General features: G+C 40.0%; 1 protein-coding gene across 1 annotated transcript in view; it reads left to right on the forward strand.

Annotated features, from left to right (window-relative positions):
- Positions 1 to 5,807: 5,807 nt before the first annotated feature.
- LOC115224518 (myosin-2 heavy chain-like) overlaps positions 5,808 to 22,703 on the forward strand; it is a 44,896-nt gene continuing 28,000 nt past the window's right edge. Inside the window, exons 1-8 of the mRNA XM_036513429.1 lie at positions 5,808 to 5,826; positions 6,356 to 8,742; positions 10,495 to 10,930; positions 13,765 to 14,636; positions 15,341 to 15,479; positions 16,145 to 16,270; positions 18,303 to 18,575; positions 20,671 to 20,924. Coding sequence (XP_036369322.1) covers positions 5,808 to 5,826; positions 6,356 to 8,742; positions 10,495 to 10,930; positions 13,765 to 14,636; positions 15,341 to 15,479; positions 16,145 to 16,270; positions 18,303 to 18,575; positions 20,671 to 20,924 — 4,506 coding nt within the window. The remainder of the gene's footprint in view (positions 5,827 to 6,355; positions 8,743 to 10,494; positions 10,931 to 13,764; positions 14,637 to 15,340; positions 15,480 to 16,144; positions 16,271 to 18,302; positions 18,576 to 20,670; positions 20,925 to 22,703) is intronic.

Genomic DNA, 22,703 nt, shown 5'->3' on the forward strand with positions numbered 1-22,703 from the left:
TTTTTGTTGTCTTGTTCTTTTTTTTTTTTTTTTGATTTGTTTTGTTGTATTGATTGAAGGGAATTCATTTCCCCCCTTTGAAAACCAGAGAAATCTTCACCTGAAGTCAATACTAACCTAAACTTTTGTTTTGGTTTCAGGTGAAGACCACTCCTGGCTGTTTGACCACACGGTCTCAATATGGTTTCAGTTTTTATTTATTTATTTTTCTCACTCCACCTCACGAGCATGTCTTGGCTTGCATCCTGGCCCAGGGTGGTGTTCGACAAAGGTGTAATCTGATGTCATGTGATACTAGACTGCACCTTGACCTTGGCTTTTCTCTCTCTCTCTCTCCTCCTCCTCCTCCTCTCTCTCCTCCTCCTCTCTCTCTCCTCCTCCTCCTCTCTCTCCTCCTCTCTCTCCTCCTCTTTCTTCCTCCTTATCTCTTTTTCTCTCCATTTGCACAATACTCAGAGCCATGCTACAAACTGGAGTTTTGCCTCTTAAACTGGCAATTTAATCAATACTGGAGCCAGGTATTGTTGTCATCATTGCTGTTGCTGCTTAGACCCATAAACGTATGACCAAAGGTATTTTAACTGACCAATGTGTCATTTCCATTTTTAAGATGCTCAGGTGTGATTTGAGGGAAATGCAACTCCTAGCAGATCAAGCTCCCTCCATTCTACAGACTCTATCTCTCGCTTGTATGGCTTAAAAGTTGTATTGAAAATGTGATGATTAATCTGTTTTGAGCAAGATCTTACTACTATTTCTAACAAATCGAGTCCCCTCCCTGCCATAGTTTCTCTCTGGTTGTCTTGAAAATATGATGACCAAGGGGGGGTTACTTCTGTTGGGAACAAGAAAGAAGCTAGTGAGAGTAGATTATCTCCCCTTAACAGAAGCTAGTTTACATAAAACATCAGCATGAGAATAACGTATGTAGATCAGTGTTCTGCAAGCGGCATGCTGGGGTGCCACAGTGTAACCTGAATGTAATTTTTTTGTCCCCTATACTTTTACTTATATTTATTTCAAAATTCAGTGGCACACCTAAACTAAAAATATAAGTCTTGCAATTGAAAAAAAACCCAAAAGATTTGCAGAGCACTAATGCATGTGTGTTAGTTTCCCAACTGCTTGATAACCAGTGTTGGCTTGTGACTTAGGGGTTACTGAGAAGAACGACTACTTTGGGAACTAATTATGTGTTACGGCTAGATTTTTATCTACCTGGCTGTGCGATAAGTAATTTGCTTCCCAACCACACTGTTCTGGGTTCAGTCCCACTATGTGGCACCTTGGGCAAGTGTCTTGTGAGTGGATTTGGTTGGCGGAAACTGAAAGAATCCTTTTGTGTGTGTTTGTGTTTGGCACCACCACAACTACTTGACAGTTGGAGTTGGTGTATTTACATCTCTGTAACTTAGTAGTTCAGCAAAAGAGACTGATAGAATAGGATCTTTCCCTTTTGACCGACAGATTTAAAAAGTAATTTTCTTTAAGTTAACACTTTCAAACTTCGGACATTGGTAGAATATGTCATAAAATATCTTTTACTCTTAGCACTTTTGAGAAAAGTTATATTTGTCTTGCTGACAAATAACGGCAGTAATTTTATTCAGCTGAATACCCGTCATTGATTGTTTGAAATTACCAAAATATGAGAACTTTAGCGTGAAATAACTTCGTAAATATAAGTTTTTCTCAAAAGTGCTAAGAGTAAAAGATGTTTTATACGACACATTCTACCAGTGTCCGAAGTTTGAAAGTGTTTAGTGAAAGAAAGTTATTTTTTAAATCTGTAGGTCAAAAGGTAAAGATCCATAGAATAAGTACTGGAGTGGATTGGCAGAATTGTTAGAGCATTGGGAAAATTCTTTGTGGGACTTGTTTCTGTTCTTTACATTGAGTTCAAATCCCACTGAGGTCAACTTCTCTTTTCACCTTTTCTAGGTCAAGTTGCAGCATATTTTATCTTTATGTATAAAAGTGAAGTTGTGTGAGTGTCTGTCTCCTACGATTTAGATTCCTAACTACTCCCACATTTTGCGGTGCAGTTAAACCAAAAGCGGGTATCTTATAGTCTTGATTCATATTGAGCCCTTCTGGGTATTAGTGCGCATCTACGATTTAAAAAAAAATTTACCACCAATTTTCCACATTTTTAATGCAATTTTTGCTATTATATAAGGGAAGTAACTCTCTAAAAATGCTTATATAGTTATTTCCCTTAGAAACCCGAGCAACGCCGGGCAATACTGCTAGTAATGAATAAAAGAATTATCAGTTTAGACTAGTATAAGGAAGGTGATGCCATCTGGTGTCTTTTTTTTTTTTTTTATTTTGGTTGTGTGGTTGCAATTGTGAACTCAATGAAAAAGGGTGCTTGTTGCTGCCAATAGCTGAACTGGAGGACAAAGGTTCGGCTCTCAAGTCCTTCTTGTCTTGCTTTACAGTTGTGAAACATACCCTGTCTGGGGCTCTTAGGAGCCACCTGAACCCCTCTGGTACCAAGATGCTTTGCAGGATTATGGGTTACCATTGGTTGGTTTTTGTATCTGACCAACAACTCTACTCCGAAACTGACATGCGTCTGGTTACTTGTATGATTTGAGAGTGTCAGCTCAGACTGTTTGGTCATGCTTGGATATTTTTTTCCTTTTTCCGAGCTGGATCGTGGGTACCATGTTTTTCTTTGAGGATCCAGCTGGTGGGTGATGGTTTGTGTTAGTTGACAACATGCCACCGCAGAAATGGAGGACTGCCTGGGATGACCTGAGCAGATACTGACAAATGGTGGATGCTGCAACGGCGCATTCCTTTACACCTGACCTGGAGGGAAGGAGGAGGGCAGGGTCCTCAAACCAGAGGTCTGGCCCCCAAATAGCTGTAGCAGATTGGACTTTAACCCTTTAGTGTTCGCATTATTCTGCCAAAATTAATCCTTTTTTATCCACATTGTTTTGAACTAATCATGCATTATCTTGTAACTGAAAATTTGATGAGGTAGCTGTTAATTTTTAAAACGATATTGTAGGGCTTGTGTGAGAGACCAGATCTGGCCAGTTTGAACATAAAACAGGCAGAATACTTTTGGCCGGATATGGCCAGTTTAAATGCTAAAGGGTTAAGGGTATTGTGAAAGAATTGGTTGGAGGCCCAACCTTCTGAGTTCCTTTACAGGGCTTAGAAAAACTGAAGGACCTCTGCAATAAGTGTGTGAATCCGAGGGGGGAATATGAATATGAATACTAAAGGGTTAAGGGCACTCAAAGACCAGGTAGTGATGCAAAACCAACCTCTCCCCAGTAGGGTTTGAACTTACAAAAACAAATACTGCAAGGTATCACATCTGAATCTAACATTTCTGCCAGTCCATATAACTTAATAAAAGGTTATTTGTAAAAATTTATGATAGAATGTAACATTTTTGCTTCCCGTTGGAGACACCCCCAGGCTATATTCTTGATATTCCATGGAATTCACCACCAATTTGCGATAGTGATATTTTTTGTCTGAAGTCTCACATTACTGTAATTCAAACCACATTATCCAAATTTTAGGAATTCTACAGAACTTGGATATGAAAAGAGTATAGAATTTCTGTCGTTTCTTTCATTGGAATGCTGTCCTCCATAAAATAATTTCTGTGAAAAAGAAGCAATTAATGCTTATACAAGGTGTTCAAAAAGTCTCTCCGCAGTGAATTTTTTCATCCTGACTCTCCAAGATGCATTTCAAAACATGTGTAGAAGAGTCAACTTATGTATTGAAAATGAAGGACAACACCTCTTATAAAGTTTTTTAAAGTCTAATGTATTCTTTTGTAGTCTTATGCTATCTTAAAAATTATTTTGCTATAAAATACTTACTGCGGAGAGACCTATTGAACACCCTGTTTAATATAATCTGACACGTAAGTGCTGGTGTGGTAAGAAGTTTGCGTCCTAGCTGTTTGGCTCTGGGTTCTAGTCTCACTGCATGGCACCTGGGGCAAGTGTGTTTTACTATATTTTCAGGCCGACCAAAGCCTTGAGTAGATTTGGTAGACAGAAACTGAGAGGTGTGGGTATGTTTATTGTTCTGTGTCACCGCTTGAGAACCAGTGTTGGTTTGTTTCCTTCCCCATAACTTAGGTTTGGCAAACAAGACTGATAGAGTAAGTACCAGGCTTAAAGAAAAAAAAATATTGGGGTTAATTAGTTTGACTAAAAATTCAAGGTCATGTGCCATCATGGCTCCAGTCTAACCAAGGTGTCACACAGTGGGACCGAATCCAGAACCATGTGGTTGGTAAGCAAGCTACTTACCACACAGCCACTCTTAATATATATGCGTGTGTGTCTGCATCTGTGTTTGTCCCCCCATCATCACTGGACTACCTGTGTTGGTGTGTTTACATCCCCTTTAACTTAGCAGCTCAGCAAAAGAAACCACAGAATTAAGTACCAGGCTAAAAAGAAATGATAGTAAGTAATGGGGGTTGATTCATTCAACTAAGTGTTTGTCAAAGCAGTGCTCCAGCATGACCGCAATCTAGTGGCTGAAGCAAATAAAAAGATGGAGAAGATAAAAAAAATATGTATGTGGCACGTAAAAAGCAGCATCTGAACATGGCCGATGCCAGTGCCGCCTTCATTGGCTCCCATGCCAGTGGCACGTAAGAAGCACCGTCTGATTATGGTCAGTGCCTGGCCCCTGTGCCGGTGGCATGTAAAAAAAAGCACCCACCAACACTCTCAGAGTGGTTGGCGTTAGGAAGGGCATCCAGCTGTAGAAACACTGCCAGATGAGACTGGAGCCTGGTGCAGTACGGAAAACGGATGTTAAACGATGATGTGCACTTGTGGTGGTGCCACATAAAATGCATTTGTGCCACTGCCATATAAAATGCCCTCTGCTGATGGCACATAAAAAGCACCCATGCTGGTGGCACATAAAATGCACCCAGCACACTCTAAAGTGGTTGGCATTAGGAAGGGCATCCAGCCCTAGAAACCATGCCACAACAGACAGTTGGAGCCTGGACAGCTGTCCGGTTTACCATCTCCTGTCAAACTGTCCAACCCAAAGTTGGAGATATAATTCATAACCTCCTCTGAAATATTTAGGCAGAGGCATGACTGTTTGGTAAGAAGTTTGCTTCCCAACCGCATGGTTCTGGGTTCAATACCACTGCATGACACCTTAGGCAAGTATCTTCTACTATGACTCAAGCTGACCAAAACCTTGTGAGTGGATTTGGGAATTGTTAGATGGAACTGAAAGAAGCCTATTTGTGTGTGTTTGTGATTGTCCCCCACCACTGCTTGACAACCCATGTTGGTGTGTTTATGTCCCCATACTTTTGCAGTTTGGCAAAAAAGACCAATTGAATAAGTACCAGGCTTAAAAAAAAAGAAATAAGTATTGAAGTTGATTCCTTTGACTGTGGTAAGTAGCTTGCTTATCAACCACATGGTTCCAGGTTCAGTCCCACTGCGTGACACCTTGGGCAAGTGTCTTCTACTATAGCCTCGGGCCAACCAAAGCTTTGTGAGTGGATTTGGTAGAGGGAAACTAAAAGAAGCCCATCATATATATATATACATGCATGTGTCCCCGCCCCTTACATCGCTTGACAACTGATCCTGGTGTGTTTACGTCACCGTAACTTAGCAGTTTGGCAAAAAAGACCGATAGAATAAGCACTAGGCTTACAAAGAATAAATCCTGGGGTCGATTTGCTCGACTGAAGGCGGTGCTCCAGCATGGCCGCAGTCAAAATGACTGTAACAAGTAAAAGGGTAAAGGTGGTGCCCCAGCATGGCAACAGTCTAATGACTGAACCAAGCAAAAGTAAAAGCTAATTAAAACACGGTGTGTAATTTCTTTTTAGAAATTGAGTCATATAAAAAATTTGGGTTTTATTTTATATTTAGGTGCAGGAGTGGCTGTGTGGTAAGAAACTTGCTTCCCAACCACATGGTTCTGGGTTCAGTTCCACTGCATGATACCTTAGGCAAGTGTCTTCTACTATAGCCTCAGGCCAACTAATGTCTTACGAGTGGATTTGGTAGACAGAAACTGAAAGAAGCCCCTCCTCTGTGTGTGTGTGTCTGTTGTCCTCCTCCACCACCTCTTCACGACTGGTGTTGGTGCATTTACACCCCCATAACTTAGTGGTTTGGCAAATGAGATTGATAAAATAAGTACCAGGCTTAAAATTAAGTCGCAGGGGTCAATTTATTCAACTAAAAATTCCTCAAGGCAGTGCCCCAGCATGGCCACAGTCTGAAACAAGTAAAAAAAAAAAAAAAGGATAAAATTTATTGCCTTTATTATTTTCTTCATTCCTATATTAATTTTATCTCCCATTTCTTTCCAGAAGGCACCCAACCTGTGGAGAATGTTGCAGAATTTGAGCTGCGAGAACGTGCTTTAATTCATGGTTACAATGCCGAGATAGCAAAGTACAAGCTATTGGTTCGGAAACTTCGTCAAGAACTTGGCTTTCGCAACACCAGTCACCTCTCACCAAATAAAAGCCTACGTCCCGAACTCAGCAGTTGTCTAGAACATAATGAGCTGAAGCAGTATTTACTGCGTCAGGTAAAGAAACTTCAAGACGAACTGGACAAAAACTCTCAGTGTGTGTCTGAGTTGCTTCATGAACTCGAAGTTAAGAAGGCTGCAGAGACGGATTTAGAAGAGAGGTTAGAGAAAGAAGCGAAGGGACACCAGCAGGCCAAAGCTGCTGTGTCTGAGATGAGAGAGAAGCTGAAGAAATTGAATGAAAGATGTCGTTCGTCGTCCTTCGAGGCAGAAAAAACTTATTTAACAATCAACAGTGAGATGTTTGACAGTGGAGATTGTGTTCTGTCTTGCAAAGAGAACAAAGATGAGGAATTTGCTTTGGGTGTTAAGAAATCTGATGAAAACCAGTCTGAGCATAGTGATGGGAACAAGGAGGCAAGGAATAAAATAGTCAAGACGAAGAAAGAGAGTCCTCTTTTGAGCATCGAGAATCAAAATGACACGAAACTGTCTGTGTTTGATAATCATAACTTGAAGGATAAAATAATTAATAAGAATAAGGAAATCTTGAAATTACAAGAGACACTGCTTTCATATTCAGAACTGGACTCCAAATATCAAAAGAAAATCAAAGAAAATGAGGAACTTTTATGCAAAGTTCAAAAGCATGGAACTCTCGAACGTGATCTTAAAAAGAAAGTGAAAAATTTAGAAGCAAAAGTAGAAAAGATAGTGGTGTTTGAAGTTGAGATAGAGAGCCAAGTTGCCATCATTAAACACCTTCAATCAGCGGTGGATGAGAAATCTAAATTATTGTCTGATCTTCAGAGTCAGAATGGTGGAGAAAGTCCCATGTTGAAACGGAAGATGGAAGAGATGCAAACTGTGATGGAAGGTTTGCGTGAAATGGTCGATGACAGCACAAAAGAACTGGCCAAAAATAATGAGAAAATCAGTGATTTGGAAAACAAAGAAAAGATGGTGTCTTCTCTTCAGACAGAATTGGAAACCTTGAAATCTTGTCAGAGTAGTTTGAAGTCTGAGGCTAAGATTAAGTCTGATTCTCTTCAGAGTAAACTTGATGAGTTGCAATCTGAGAAAGACAAGGTCTGCAAAGAAAAAGATTGTTTAGAGAATGAAGTGATTCAGTTGAAAGAGCTTGTTGAGAAGAAAACAGAAGAAATGTCTAGTTTGAGAACAGAGCTGAAAGCCAAAGACATTGAGAGTGAGAAAGAAAATGTATTGGTTATCAATAACTTGAAGAATACATTACACAATGCAGTAAGTGAACGGGAAGGTGTGGTGCAGGAATTGGCAGAAGCTAAAGAGAAACTGTTGGGAAAAGATGAAGAAATCTGCCAAATGTCCAAAAAGATTGAGGAATATGAGAAAAAATTAGAAGACTCAAAGACTGAATTGGAAGCTGTTCAGGAAAAGAAAAGTATTGAAAGTGATGCTCTGAATGATATAATTAACGAGATGAACAACAAAATAGCTAGCATGAACCTACTGAAGGAAAAACTTCAGAAAGAAATAGTGAATGTTGCGGAACATTTGAAATCTTTGAAAACGGAACTGGCTACAGTTCGTCAACTGAAATTAGACATGGATGACAATGTGAAGAGCTATATGGCAGATCTGAAGTCTAACCTGAGTGAAATTACTGGTCTTACTACTGCTGCTGCTGCTGCTCACTGTGATAAGTCGATGTTGACCGATTTGGAGATGCTGCCTGAAAAGAAGGAAATTGAATCTCTGAATTTGAAGATAGTTGACTTGGAGAAAGATCTGGAAGACAATGTTCATGTGAGAGAAAATTTTATGATTGAAATTTCCTGCCTTGTGGCATCATTGAAAAATAAAGACCAACAAATAGAAAATTTAACCAAAGACAAAATCCAGGCATCTGAGGAAGAATCTTCAGAGAAGAAAGTAAATCTTGAAAGTGATGTTGGATCTGAACACACAAGGAATCGATTGTCCAGTGAGAAATCCGATGATCTGAGTTCATCATCATCATCATCAGGTGAGAAACAGCACCACCAGGTGTCACCACCAAAGAAACCAGCCCGTCAGTCGGCACCAACGAAGCCAAGAAGACAGTCATTATGTAAGAAACAAGATGGAGACACACAGACTTCTCCTGAGAAGCAGGACAGGGTTAAACAGACAACTCCTGAGATGCAAGTCGGATCCACGCAGACGTCTCCTGAGAAGCAGGAGAGACTTTCAAATATGGTATGTAGAAAAATTTATTGAGTTAGTAGTCTTAACCCTTTAGCGTTCAAATTAATATGTCATAAATGTGGAGGCGCAATGGCCCAGTGGTTAGGGCAGCGGACTCGCGGTTTCGATTCCCAGACTGGGCGTTGTGAGTGTTTATTGAGCGGAAACACCTAAAAGCTCCACGAGGCTCCGGCAGTGGATGGTGGTAATCCCTGCTGTACTCTTTCACCACAACTTTCTCTCACTCTTACTTCCTGTTTCTGTTGTACCTGTATTTCAAGGGGCCGGCCTTGTCACTCTCTGTGTCATGCTGAATATCCCCGAGAACTACGTTAAGGGTGCACGTGTCTGTGGAGTGCTCAGCCACTTACACGTTAATTTCACGAGCAGGCTGTTCCGTTGATTCGGATCAACCGGAACCCTCATCGTCGTAACCGACGGAGTGCTTCATATGTCATAAGTAATCCTTTTGCATTTACATATTTAAAGATTAATCTGGTATTATCTTGTAGCTTCAAGATTTGAAAGATGTAATTGTTTATTTTTAGAATGACATTGCAGGGTCGGTGTGAGATACTGGTTCTGGCCAGTTTGAGCATAAAATGAGTAGAATATTCAGGCCAGATATAGCCGGTTTAAACACTAAAGGGTTAAAGAAATTCCTCAGTTCATCTGTATTGTTACTGCGTTCTTTTATTATTATAGTCAAGGGTTCAATCCTATTGTGTAGCACTCTGGAGTCTTTTGCTCTAGCCCCAGGGGTTGACCAAAGCCTTGTGAGTGGGTTTGGTTGAAAGAATCCCATCACACACAAGCATGTACATGTGTACAGTTGCTCAACCTGCTACAAATAGCAGCCAAATTGTTCTATCTTATAAAAAGATACCTTTAAAAATGTCATTTTGGATATCCGTCCGTCTGTCCGTCTGTCCGTCCGTCCGTCCATCCGTCCATCCTCTATCCATCTATCTATCTTGCTAGCTAGCTAGCTATGCACCTGTCTGTCTGTAGCAAAGATGCTGCGTGTGAGTGACAAAACCACTTTGAGCATAATCCTGTAAATCAAAAAAAGAGAGAGATAGCACTTTGCTCTCATGTGTTTATTCCCTCCCTGCCTAAGGTTACCATGGTCTTTCCCGTAGGCTTTTCTTTCCACGGATAAACCTAATCTTACTTTTTACATTTTTAGAACTCTTCAATATATATAGATGACCAATAGAATAAGTATTAGGCTTACAAAGAATAAGTCTTGGGGTTGATTTGTTCGACTAAATGCAGTGCTCCAGCATGGCTGCAGTCACATGATTGAAACTAATAAAAGAATAAAAGCAGGCGTGGCTGTGTGGTAAGTAGCTTGCTTCCCAACCACATGGTTCTGGGTTCATTCCCACTGTGTGGCACCTTGGGCAGGTGTCTTCTACTATAGCCTCAGGCCGACCAAAGCCTTGTGAGTGGATTTGGTAGATGGAAACTGAAAGAAGCCCATCGTATATATATATATATGTGTGTGTTTATATGTGTGTGTTGGTCCCCACCACCATCACTTGACAAGCAATGCTGGTGTGTTTATGTCCTAGGGTCAATTTGTTCGACTAAAGGTGATGCTCCAGCATGACCACAGTCAAATGACTGAAACAAGTAAAAGAATAGCAATATATAGAATAAATGAAAAATATATTGGCTTTTCTCATGTTCCTTTATATTTTATTTTTTATTTTATTTTATTTTTATTTTTATTTATATTTTTTGTTCTTTATCAAAAAGACAAAGAAAGCAAAACAAGAAGAAAATGAAGAAACTATGCAGATGGATGAAACCAATTCAGAGAACTTTGGTGACAAGCATCATGTGAACTTGATGAAACAAGAGCTGGGATCGATGGCGTCAAAACTGGAGTCTTTGCAGAAGTTCTACGACGACGAGAAATCCTTAAACGATGAAGTTAAGTCTGAACTGAATGATGTCAAGGTGAAGCTGTCCGAAGTGAAAGCTTCATACGAGGCCGAGAAATCTGTGACTCACCGGCTTCGTTATGATCTAAATGATGTGAGGAGCAGCTTGAACGAGGTGCTTGAATCATACGAGCAGTTGAACCTATCCCGGAGCGTAGTGCTTGGCGATGATCAACCTGAGGTTAATGAACAGACAATAAAGTCGTTACTTAACGAGCTTACCCTGCCACAGCAGGACATCATCAACGGTAAGTATGTCGTTTGTGTTTTTTTTTCTGTCATCAAGCGTGGCTGTGTGATAAGAAGGCGGTGAGCTGGCAGAAACATTAGCACGCCAGGCGAAATGCTTAGCGGCATTTCATCTGCCGTTACGTTCTGAGTTCAAATTCCGCCGAAGTCGACTTTGCCTTTCATCCTTTCGGGGTCGATAAATTAAGTACCAGTTATGCACTGGGGTCGATCTCATTGACTTAATCCCTTTGTCTGTCCTTGTTTGTCCCCTCTGTGTTTGGCCCCTTGTGGGTAGTAAAGAAATAGGTATTTCATCTGCCGTTACATTCTGAGTTCAAATTCTGCCGAAGTCGACTTTGCCTTTCATCCTTTCGGGATCAATAAATTAAGTACGGGTTATGCACTGGGGTCGATGTCATCGACTTAATCCCTTTGTCTGTCCTTGTTTGTCCCCTCTGTGTTTGGCCCCTTGTGGGTAGTAAAGAAATAGGTATTTCATCTGCCATTACACGTTCTGAGTTCAAATTCTGCCGAAGTCGACTTTGCCTTTCATCCTTTCGGGATCGATAAATTAAGTACGAGTTATGCACTGGGGTCGATGTCATCGACTTAATCCCTTTGTCTGTGCTTGTTTGTCCCCTCTATGTTTATCCCCTTGTGGGTAATAAAGAAATAAGAGTGTATGGGTGCTTTATACGTGCCACCAGCACATATGCGTTTACGCATCATTGACACGAGTGCATTTCATGTGGCACTGACACCTGTGAAGGACAAGTCTGCATGGATGGATGATCACAATTTATCTTACTTCAAATTTCATATGTCAGAGTAACCTCAATTCATAATGGCAACCAGTATATGTCATCTAATTTTCAGCCAAGCCCATTTCTTATCTAAACAACAATAGCAACTTCTCTTTCACAAACAAGTTTAAAATTTTCAGTTGATAAGAGAAGGGGTAGGAAGAACTAGATAAATAGATAAAACGAATGAATAAATGTTAAATCAGATACCAGGTATTTTTATAATCTATATTTCTCTAATTCAATAATGTGAGAGTGTGGCTATATATATATATACTCTTTTACTCTTTTACTTGTTTCAGTCATTTGACTACGGCCATGCTGGAGCACCGCCTTTAATCGAGCAACTCGACCCCAGGACTTATTCTTTGTTAGCCTAGTACTTATTCTATCGGTCTCTTTTGCCGAACCGCTAAGTGACGGGGACGTAAACACACAAGCATCGGTTGTCAAGCAATGCTAGGGGGACAAACACAGACACACAAACATACAAGCACACACACATATATATATATATATACATATATACGACGGGCTTCTTTCAGTTTCCGTCTACCAGATCCACTCACAAGGCTTTGGTCGGCCCGAGGCTATAGTAGAAGACACTTGCTCAAGGTGCCACGCAGCGGGACTGAACCCGGAACCATGTGGTTGGTAAACAATCTACTTACCACAGAGCCACTCCTGTGCCTACATATATATATATATATATATTATATATATATATATATATATATATATATATATCTTGGTTGACACTAGTCAATCTATCTTCATTATCAGAATTGGTTCCACAATGACACTTATACAAACTACAGGTCATTCTGTCAACATTACTGGGCAGAAATCTTATCAATGTGGATGACTCAGTTTACCTGGGTATATGTCAATTATATTGAACAGATAATTAATAACAATGAGTTAGAGTTTGTTTTTTTAATTCTAGTTCATGGTTCATTAAAAATAAATGCTAACAAAAAAGTATACTTAATTAAAGAAACAAAAAATAGTTGGAAAATAGTTGGGAATTCTTTAGAATATAGTGCGAAAAATCGATTTTTATAAAAAACAATATAACATAGGCATAGGAGTGGCTGTGTGGTAAGTAGCTTGCTTATGAACCACATAGTTCCAGGTTCAGTCCCATTGCATGGCACATTGGGCAAGTGTCTTCTTCTAAAGCCTCGGTCCGACCAAAGCCTTGTGAGTGGATTTGGTAGACAGAAACTGAAAAGAAGCCCGTCGTATATATGTATATATATGTGTGTGTTTGTGTGTCTGTGTTTGTCCCCTCAACGTCGCTTGACAACCGATGCTGGTGTGTTTACTTAGCGGTTCAGCAAAAGAGACCCATAGAATAAGTACTAGGCTTACAAAGAATAAGTCCTGGGGTCGATTTACTCGACTAAAGGCGGTGCTCCAGCATGGCCTCAGTCAACTGACTGAAACAAGTAAAAGAGTAAAGAGTATATATTCACTGTGTGTTTATTATACTAGCTACATAGTTAATATTTTACTAACTATATATTTATTATACAGGTGGCGAGCTGGCAGAAACGTTAGCACGCCGGGCGAAATGCGTAGCCGTATTTCGTCTGCCGTTATGTTCTGAGTTCAAATTCCGCCGAGGTCGACTTTGCCTTTCATCCTTTCGGGGTCGATAAATTAAGCACTGGGGTCGATATAATCGACTTAATCCGTTTGTCTGTCCTTGTTTATTCCCCTCTGTGTTTAGCCCCTTGTGGGTAGTAAAGAAATATATATATTTATTATACATCATCATCCCTCTCTCTCTTTCGGAGATGCACAAGCACCTACACGCACATATACACACACGGCAGTAACTTCCGCCTGCTGAATTCAATCACAAAGCTTCGGTCGGCTCGGGGCTATAGCAGAAGACACCTACCCAAAGTGCCACGCAGTGGGACTGAACCCGAAACCATGTAGCTAGGAAGCAAGCTCCCTAACCACACAGCCATGCCCGCGCCTATACATATTGTGTATATTTGTTAAACTTACTGAATATCAATTTTATTTCTCGGTAGCCCTTCAAAAACAAGGACAAAGTTGGAAGAGAAAGTATGAAGAAACATCACTGGAACTTGTCTCAGAGCGCCAGAAACTTCTGGACAGTCAGCATCAACCTGACTTCAACACCAAAGCGGAAAATAAGAAGCTCAGAAAAGAACTGATGTCAATAGAAAAACAGCTGAAAGAGGTTCAGTCTCAACATGAAATCCATTTGATCACCATGGAAACGGAAAGGATGACGAAAGAGTTGATCGAGGAACGTAAGCGCAGCGAGGACCGTCATCTGCAAGAGGACATGTCGAGGTTACGGCATCAGTTGCAGCTGGCGAAAGAAAACAGTGAAAAATATTCAAAGCTTAAAATCGAAGTGGAATTATTGAGGGATGAGAATAATAATCTAAAGAAAGAGAAATTAGATGTTCCAGTTGATGATAAAGTAGATGAGGATAAAATAGATAAGGATAAAGATAAGCGGGATTGTAAATCCAGTAAAGAAGACATGGATTTAGGTGACATGTCAACGGCTAAAGGGAAGGAGGATTCGGAGGAGACATCAAAGGCAACAGTTGCTACGCAGACGGATCTCGACAACAAGGAAACCTGCGATGTGTGTGAACTGATGAAGACCGAGAAGCAACAGTTGGCCGAAAAACTCAAAGTAAGTCAGAAAAAGATCCTTGCTTTCGAAGAAGACGTGGACGTTGCAGAAACTCCGCCATTCAGTCGAGTCGGTAGCAGTCGGCAGCTGCGGCGGGAGAAGATTTTGGCAGAAACTGCCAAGATGGAAGCGGAATTTGCTCTGAAAGTTGCACAAGAGAAAATTCTCACGCTGACCAAAGACCTTGAAAAGCTTCAAGAGACTAAATGCCAAGAGCCTTCTCAAAAGGTAAGATTTCTTTTTTTTTTTTTTTACATTTTTAATGATGAGTTTTAATCGTTAGTGATCAGAATTTGCATTAAGACTTTTTGTTTTTTGTTTAATTTGAAATTTAAAATATAATTCTGGAATCATCATTGTGTCCTATGTTAGAGACTACTACTACTACTACTACTACTACTACTACTACTACTACACCACCACCATCACTACTACTACTACCATCACTACTACTACTACTACTGTTGGGTCTCTCTTTCTCTTTTTCTCTTTTACTTGTTTCAGTCATTTTGACTGCGGCCATGCTGGAGCACAGCCTTTAATTGAGCAACTCGACCCCGGGTCTTATTCTTTTGTAAGCCCAGTACTTATTCTATCAGTCTCTTTTGCTGAACCGCTAAGTAACGGGGACATAAACACACTAGCATCGGTTGTCAAGCTATGTTGGGAGGACAAACACAGACACACAAACACATACACACACATACATATACATATATACGACGGGCTTCTTTCGGTTTCCATCTACCAAATCCACTCACAAGGCTTTGGTCAGCCCAAGGCTATAGTAGAAGACACTTGCACAAGGTGCCACGTAGTGGGACTGAACCCAGAACCATGTGGTCGGTAAACAAGCTACTTACCACACAGCCACTCCTACGCCCTCTGTTTTTGTTCTCTCTAACTTTTTATCTAAATTCTTTGTCACCCAGGAAGTTTGGTCGGTGCCATCAAAGTCCTGCAGTTGCCAAACGAACGACATTTCTCTCATTGAAGACAAAAATGAAGAATTCAAGAAACTAAAAGATGATCTTGAAATGGAAAGAAGACGAATTGTCACATCACAACAAGGTATGTATTTAGCAATTGTTCTCTTTCTCTTTGAAAATATGAGCCTTTGAACATTATTTACATTATTTACAATTGACGGATATTTGTCCTCATCATGTTTGTTGTTAACACAATGTTTCGGCTGATATACCCGCCAGCCTTCATCAGGGGTCTTGGGGAAATTTCAATCCTGGGTTCTCATTCCTAAGGTGTTTTTGGATGTTATTATTATTATTATTCAGGATATCATCATCATTGTTTAATATCTGCTTTCCATATATATACAATAATAATAAAGGACGTTGTCGTATACATTTTTACAAACCAAGGACGTTATATAGACCTCCTTGACTAAAGTTAGAGAAGGGGTGCTTATTATACACAAGGTTTAGGTTTTTCAGAGGTACAGCCCCCTAAAAATTCCCTGCGTATTATACTCAAGGGCAGACTATACTCGAGGATTTACGGTATATTAAATACATGACATACAAAAAAATGTATACATATAAAAATGTCCAACTTACACAGAGTACAAATGATATAGGAAATTAAAGGGGTGGTAGAAAGGTATTACAAATCCAACAGCTTCCGTCTCGGGGCTCGGCAATCCATTATAATGTTTGTAATCTTATATAGTTACTTTTCTCTGTATTTTCATCTGCTTTGGTCTCTTCTTTCCTCTGTAGATCTTCAGCAGAAGTCCTCTATTATTGAAACCCTGAAAATGTCCCTAAAAGACCAAGATGACACCATTGTAGAGTTGGAAGATATTATGAAGAGGAAGGAGTCCAAGATCAATACTCTTGAAGAAGGTATGTAGTTCAACGTATAGCAGACTTTCCAGATAATCCTTGCTGATCCAAGAAAACAATTTTCTACTCAGCTCTACATCCACTCCCAGACTAAGATTTAATTTTCCAAGGTCTATTCTCAAAATCTTTGTTATTAAGTGTCACTAAATGGCAGATTCAGTAGAGCTTCACATATGTGTTCAATGTTCTATTATATACACACACACACATATATATTACTCTGCGGAGTGGGTGGTGTAAGGAAGGGCATCCAGCCATAAAAACCCTGCCAAAACAGACACAGTATCCTGGGATAGACTTCTACATGGCCAGCTCCTGTCAATCCATCCAGCCCATGTCTGCATCATGGAAGGTGGGTGGTAAATGATGATATATATATATATATATATATATACACACACATACATGCATACATACGTATGTATGTATATATATATATGTATGTATATATCATCATCATCATCATCGTTTAACATCCACTTTCCATGATAGCATGGGTTGGACGATTTGACTGAGGACTGGCAAACCAGGCTCCAATCCGATCTGGCAGAGTTTTTACAGCTGGATGCCCTTCCTAACGCCAACCACTCCGAGAGCGTAGTGGGTGCTTTTATGTGCCACCGGCACGAGGGCTAGTCAGGCGGTACTGGCAACAGCCGCGCTCAAATGGTACTTTTATGTGCCACCGGCACGAGGGCTAGTCAGGCGGTACTGGCAACGGCCGCGCTCAAATGGTGTTTTTTATGTGCCACCTGCACAGGAGCCAGTCCAGCAACACTGGCAACAACCTCACTTGAATGTTTTTTCATGTGCCACCGGCACAAGTGCCATATATATATAGGACGAGCATTCTGCCAGTTATGACAACGAGGGTCCCAGCTGAGACGATCAACAGAACAGCCTGCTCATGAAATTAAAGTGCAAGTAGTTGAGCACTCCACACCCACATGTACCCTTAACGTCACATGTACCCTTAACGTAGTTCTCAAGGAGAGTCAGCGTGACACAGAGTGTGACAAGGTTGGCCCTTTGAAATACAGGTACTACTCATTTTTGCCAGCTGAGTGGACTGGAAGCACCGTGAAATAAAGTGTCTTGCTCAAGGACACAACATGCTGTTGGGAATTGAACTCGCGACCTTACAATCATGAGCTGAATACCCTAATCACTAAGCCACTATTTCATTTTTATATCGCTCTTTCCTTGACTATTTGGCAAAATGTCACAAAAACTACTGGAATCTCTTGTTATGAAATAAGCCCAAAAGACTTGTGATATTAATTTCAAATTTTGGGTGGGGGATGTAAGTTGATTCATTTTATTGACCCCAAAAGGATGAAAGGCAAAGCCTACTCTGGCAGAATTTGAACTCAGAACATACCATTAAGTATTCCACCCAGCATGTTAACAATTTTGCCAGCTTGCTGCCATTAAAAGACTTGTAATATTCTTCTCTACTCTAGGCACAAGGCCTGAAATTTTTGGGAAGGGGGCCAGTCAATTAGATCAACCTCAGTACACAACTGGTACTTAATTTGCCGACCCCGAAAGGATGAAAGGCAAAGTTGAACTCAAAACATACCACTAAGCATTCCACTCGGCATGTTAACAATTCTGCCAGCTTACTATTATCAAAGTGGAGGCGCAGTGGCCCAGTGGTTAGGGCAGTGGACTCGCAGTCGGAGGATCACGGTTTCAATTCCCAGACCGGGCGTTGTGTGTGTTTATTGAGCAAAAACACCTAAAGCTCCATGAGGCTCTGGCAGCGGGTAGTGGCGACCCCTGTTGTACTCTTTCGCCCCAACTTTCTCTCACTCTTTCTTCCTGTTTCTTGAGTAACGCTGCAATGGACTGGTGTCCCGTCCAGCTGGGGGGAACACATATGCTACAGGAACCGGGAAACTGGGCCCATGAGCCTGGCTAGGTTTGAAAAGGGCGCATGATAAATAAAAAAAACTGCTATCGAAAGACTTGCAATATTAGATATTGTTTCCATCCATAACTTTTGCGTGTGTTTCTGTTTTTTCTAAAGAATTGCTACAAAAAGACGAAAAAGATAGAAAGAGAGTTGCTGCAACATCCGACAAATGTGAGCAATGCAGGTTATCACTTGTTGAAGGAAACGCACCAGAAACGATGGAGTCTTCCAATGGCTCGGAGGGCACCAGCAAAGATAGCAATCTTCAAACTGTTGTTTCGCACCAAACGAAAACCATCCAAACATTGAGTCACGAGAAATCCCAAACGGAACTCACTTGCAAAAACATGAACCTGGAAATGCAGCACATGAAGATGGCTTTGGCAGGTAAATTAAATTTATTAATTAGTGCTGCTTATTCTATAATGCCCTCGTTGGTTTCAGCCACTGGTTTCATGCCCTGGGGCATTTGTCTCTCTCTCTCGCTCTTAATTTTGGTTTGTATTTAAAACTGTATACAGCTATGGTACGACCACACTTGGAATTCGCATCATCAGTTTGGAACCCCTATCTTGCTCAGAACATTGACCTCCTGGAATCTGTCCAGAGACGTGCAACCAAATGCATACCCTCCATCAGACACCTACCATATTCTGAGCGCCTTGTTTCCCTGGGCATGGATTCACTGAAGCTCCGGCGTCTGGCGACGGACTTGGTAAATGCCCACAAAGTTATCAACCACCTCACCAACAACAACACTGAACACCTTTTTGATCTCCATGTGTCTAACACACGTGGACATGCCTACAAAGTCAGAAAACAACACAGCTCCCATGACTTTCGGAAACATTTTTTCACGCTCAGAGTTGCTGAAGCATGGAATAAACTGCCTGCGTCAGTTGTTGACTGTCATGACACTGCATCCTTTAAGGCCCTCATGCTTTCTAAAATCCCCTAAAACTACACCTGATTATATATACACTTTAGATGAGTTGTAGTGCACCTGAGCACTGTACACAATGTTTTATTATTATTTATAAGTTACCCATTTGCTTTATGTTTCTTTGTGGATAAAGGTGTGGCTGTGTGGTAAGAAACTTGGTTCCAAAACACATGGTCCTGGGTTCAGTACCACTGTGTGGTGACTTTGCATGTGTCTCCTGCTATAGCCTCAGACCAACCAAGGCCTTGTGAGTGGATTTTGTAGACAAAGTTACCCATTTGCTTTATGTTTGTTTCTGGAGAAAGGAATGAGGATGGAGGCCTTCTATTCTGGTGAAGATTCAACGAAGTATGAAACATGTTGGGACAATATAAATATAAATATTGTGTGTGTGTGTGTGTGTGCATATGTATATATTATATATATGTGTGTATATGTATATATGTATGTATATATATATGTGTGTCAGTATGTGAGTATGTATATGTTATAAACCCAAACTGGAATGTCTAAGTTTAAAAGGTTTTAACTAAAAATACAGCAATCTACAACACAAATAAAGATTGTTAAATTGTAAGCAAAACTAAACTTATATATATATCCCTCTCTCGCTTTCGGAGAGGCACTGAGCAGCTATACGCACACATACACACACGGCAGTAACTTCCACCTACCGAATTCAATCACAAAGCTCCGGTCGGCTCGGGGCTATAGTGGAAGACATGTACCCAAAGTGCCACGCAGTGGGACTGAACCCGAAACCATATAGCTAGGAAGCCAGCTCCCTAACCACACAGCCATGCCCGCGCCTATATATATATATAACCTTTTAAACTTTTAGACTTAGACATTCCAGTTTGGGTTTATAACAAGTAGAAAACATTTGCTGAAGGTTCCATGCGTGGAACTGAATCTGGAATCACGAAGGACTGAATTTGGAATCATGGAAGTAAAATTCTTACCACACAACCACTCCTGCGCCTATAATGTGTCTACATGTTTTGCACCTAATTTCCTCTAATTTTCTCTAATTACACTACTGCTATTAATAAAACTGGAGCATGTGACAATAATTCTCATTATGTGACATGCTGACGAGTCTCCAGCAGAGGGTGGTGGCGATCCCTGCTGTACTCTTTCACCACAACTTTCTCTCACTCTTTCTTCCTGTTTCTGTTGTACCTGTATTTATATCATCATCATCATCATCATCATTTAGCGTCCGTTTTCCATGCTAGCATGGGTTGGACGGTTCAACTGGGGTCTGAAGCCGGAAGGCTGCATCAGGCCCAGTCAGATCTGGGAGTGTTTCTATGGCTGGATGCCCTTCCTAACGCCAACCACTCCGTATAAATATGTATGTGTGTGTGTGTGTATATGTCTATGTATGTGTATGTATATGTGTGTTTTATATATATATATGTGTTTGTATATGTATATATGTGTGTGTGTGTCTGTATGTATAGAAAATAAATTTCTAAGAATTTGAAGCATGAAACTGTTGTTTTTAAAGAAATCTTTTGTTTCTCTTTGCTTTAGTGATGGAATGTGAAAGAGATTCACTGCGAAAGCGGCTGGAGATGGTTTCCGGAAAATCAGTGCAAAGTCCAACCACAAATACACAGGGAGCTGCTACAAAATCTCACCAAAGTCCCATGGTGAGTGCCCATTCAGCTGCTGGGAGATCTTTCCAAAGTCCTGCAATAAAATCCTCAATCGCTTCTGCAAAGTCTCAGCCAAGTCCTTCAAGGCTGATGCCACCACCACCATCATCATCATCATCATCTTCAGAGGTAATATTATTCTTCCATTCCTCATTTAATCCAACATTGCAATTACAGACACACACATATATATATATATATATATATTATATATATATATATATATATATAATATATATATATATACACATACATATATATATATATATATATATATAATAATAATATGAGGGAATATTATTCCAAACTTACAAGGAAAAATTCAATTTAGAAATACTAAATCAAATTTCATAAAATATAATATATATATATATATATATATATATATATTATATATATATAATTAGTAAAAAAACCCACCTAATTTTGCACATTACTTAATCATCGTTATATGTTCTTACATTTAATCTTTCTATAATATGTAATTTTCTAGATGGTATAATTTAATTTTTCATTATTGAATTGATAGGTGGTTTGTTTTTCTAATTTATATATATATATATATATATATATATACACACACACATATACATATACACACAGAGTAATACCTCGCCATATTGCAGTTCACATATCACGATTTATTATTTAAGCTTACGTCGATTCCTCTGTGGTGTTGTTTCATTGTGGTAATTAATTCATTGACCCCAAAAGGATGAAAAGCAAAGTCGACCTTGGTGGAATTTGAACTCAGGATATACAGATGGGCAAAATACTGCTAGGCATTTTGTCCAGCATGCTAACAATAATAATAATAATAATAATAATGATAATCCTTTCTACTATAGGCACAAGGCCTGAAATTTGTGGGGGTGGGGGTAAGTTGGTCTTATTGACCCCCAGTACTTAAGTGGTACGTAATTATGAACCCCAAAAGGATGAAAGGCAAAGTCAACCTCAGTGGAATTTGAACTCAGAACATAAGGGTGGATGAGATATTGCTAAGCATTTTGCATGGTATACTCTCTTTTGTTTTACTCTCTTTTTACTTGTTTCAGTCATTTGACTGTGGCCATGCTGGAGCACCGCCTTTAGTCGAACAAATCGACCTCAGGACATAGTCTTTGTAAGCCTAGTACTTATTCTATCGGTCGCTTTTGCCGAACCGCTAAGTTACGGGGACATAAACACACCAGCATCGGTTGTCAAGCGATGTTGGAGGAGACAGACACAGACACACACAAACATATACACACACATACATATATATATACATAGATATGACAGGCTTCTTTCAGTTTCCATATGCTGACAATTCTGCCAGCTTGCCTCCTTAGTTAATAATAATAAGAAAAAGAAGAATAACAACAACAACACTGATAATTGTTTCGGATTTTGGGCACTAAGCCAGCAATTTTGAGAGAGGGGAGGATTAGCTGATTACATTGTAATCAGCTAATCCATTCCCCAGTACTAGATTGTACTTCATTTTATCAACCCTGGAAGGATGAAAGGTAAAGTTGATTTTGATGGGATATGAACTCAGAATGTAAAAGGTTGTAACTAAATACTACAAAGCAATTTGTCCATCACTCTAACGATTCTGTATTTTAATGGTTTATAAAATAACCACAAGGCCACAGTCTTTGAATGAAGGGTCTTGTCAATTATGCCCAGTTATGCTTGTATTAACCTCACTTACTTCTTCCATAAGAAATGAAGGGCAAAGTTCAAAGTTGGCATTGACAGAATTATGAGGACATGAGAACCTTTTTGGATCTGGTGCCATTTTAAATATTTCAGGGCATTTTGTCTCTGATGTTTCTTTGTAAAAATAAAGCTCCTTCCTGCATCTTAGCCCCTTAGGGCCAGTTTCCTGGATTCTGGGATGTATATATTCCCCACCCA

This window comes from Octopus sinensis, linkage group LG25, assembly GCF_006345805.1.
Source record: "Octopus sinensis linkage group LG25, ASM634580v1, whole genome shotgun sequence".
NCBI classification, from domain to species: Eukaryota; Metazoa; Mollusca; class Cephalopoda; order Octopoda; family Octopodidae; genus Octopus; species Octopus sinensis.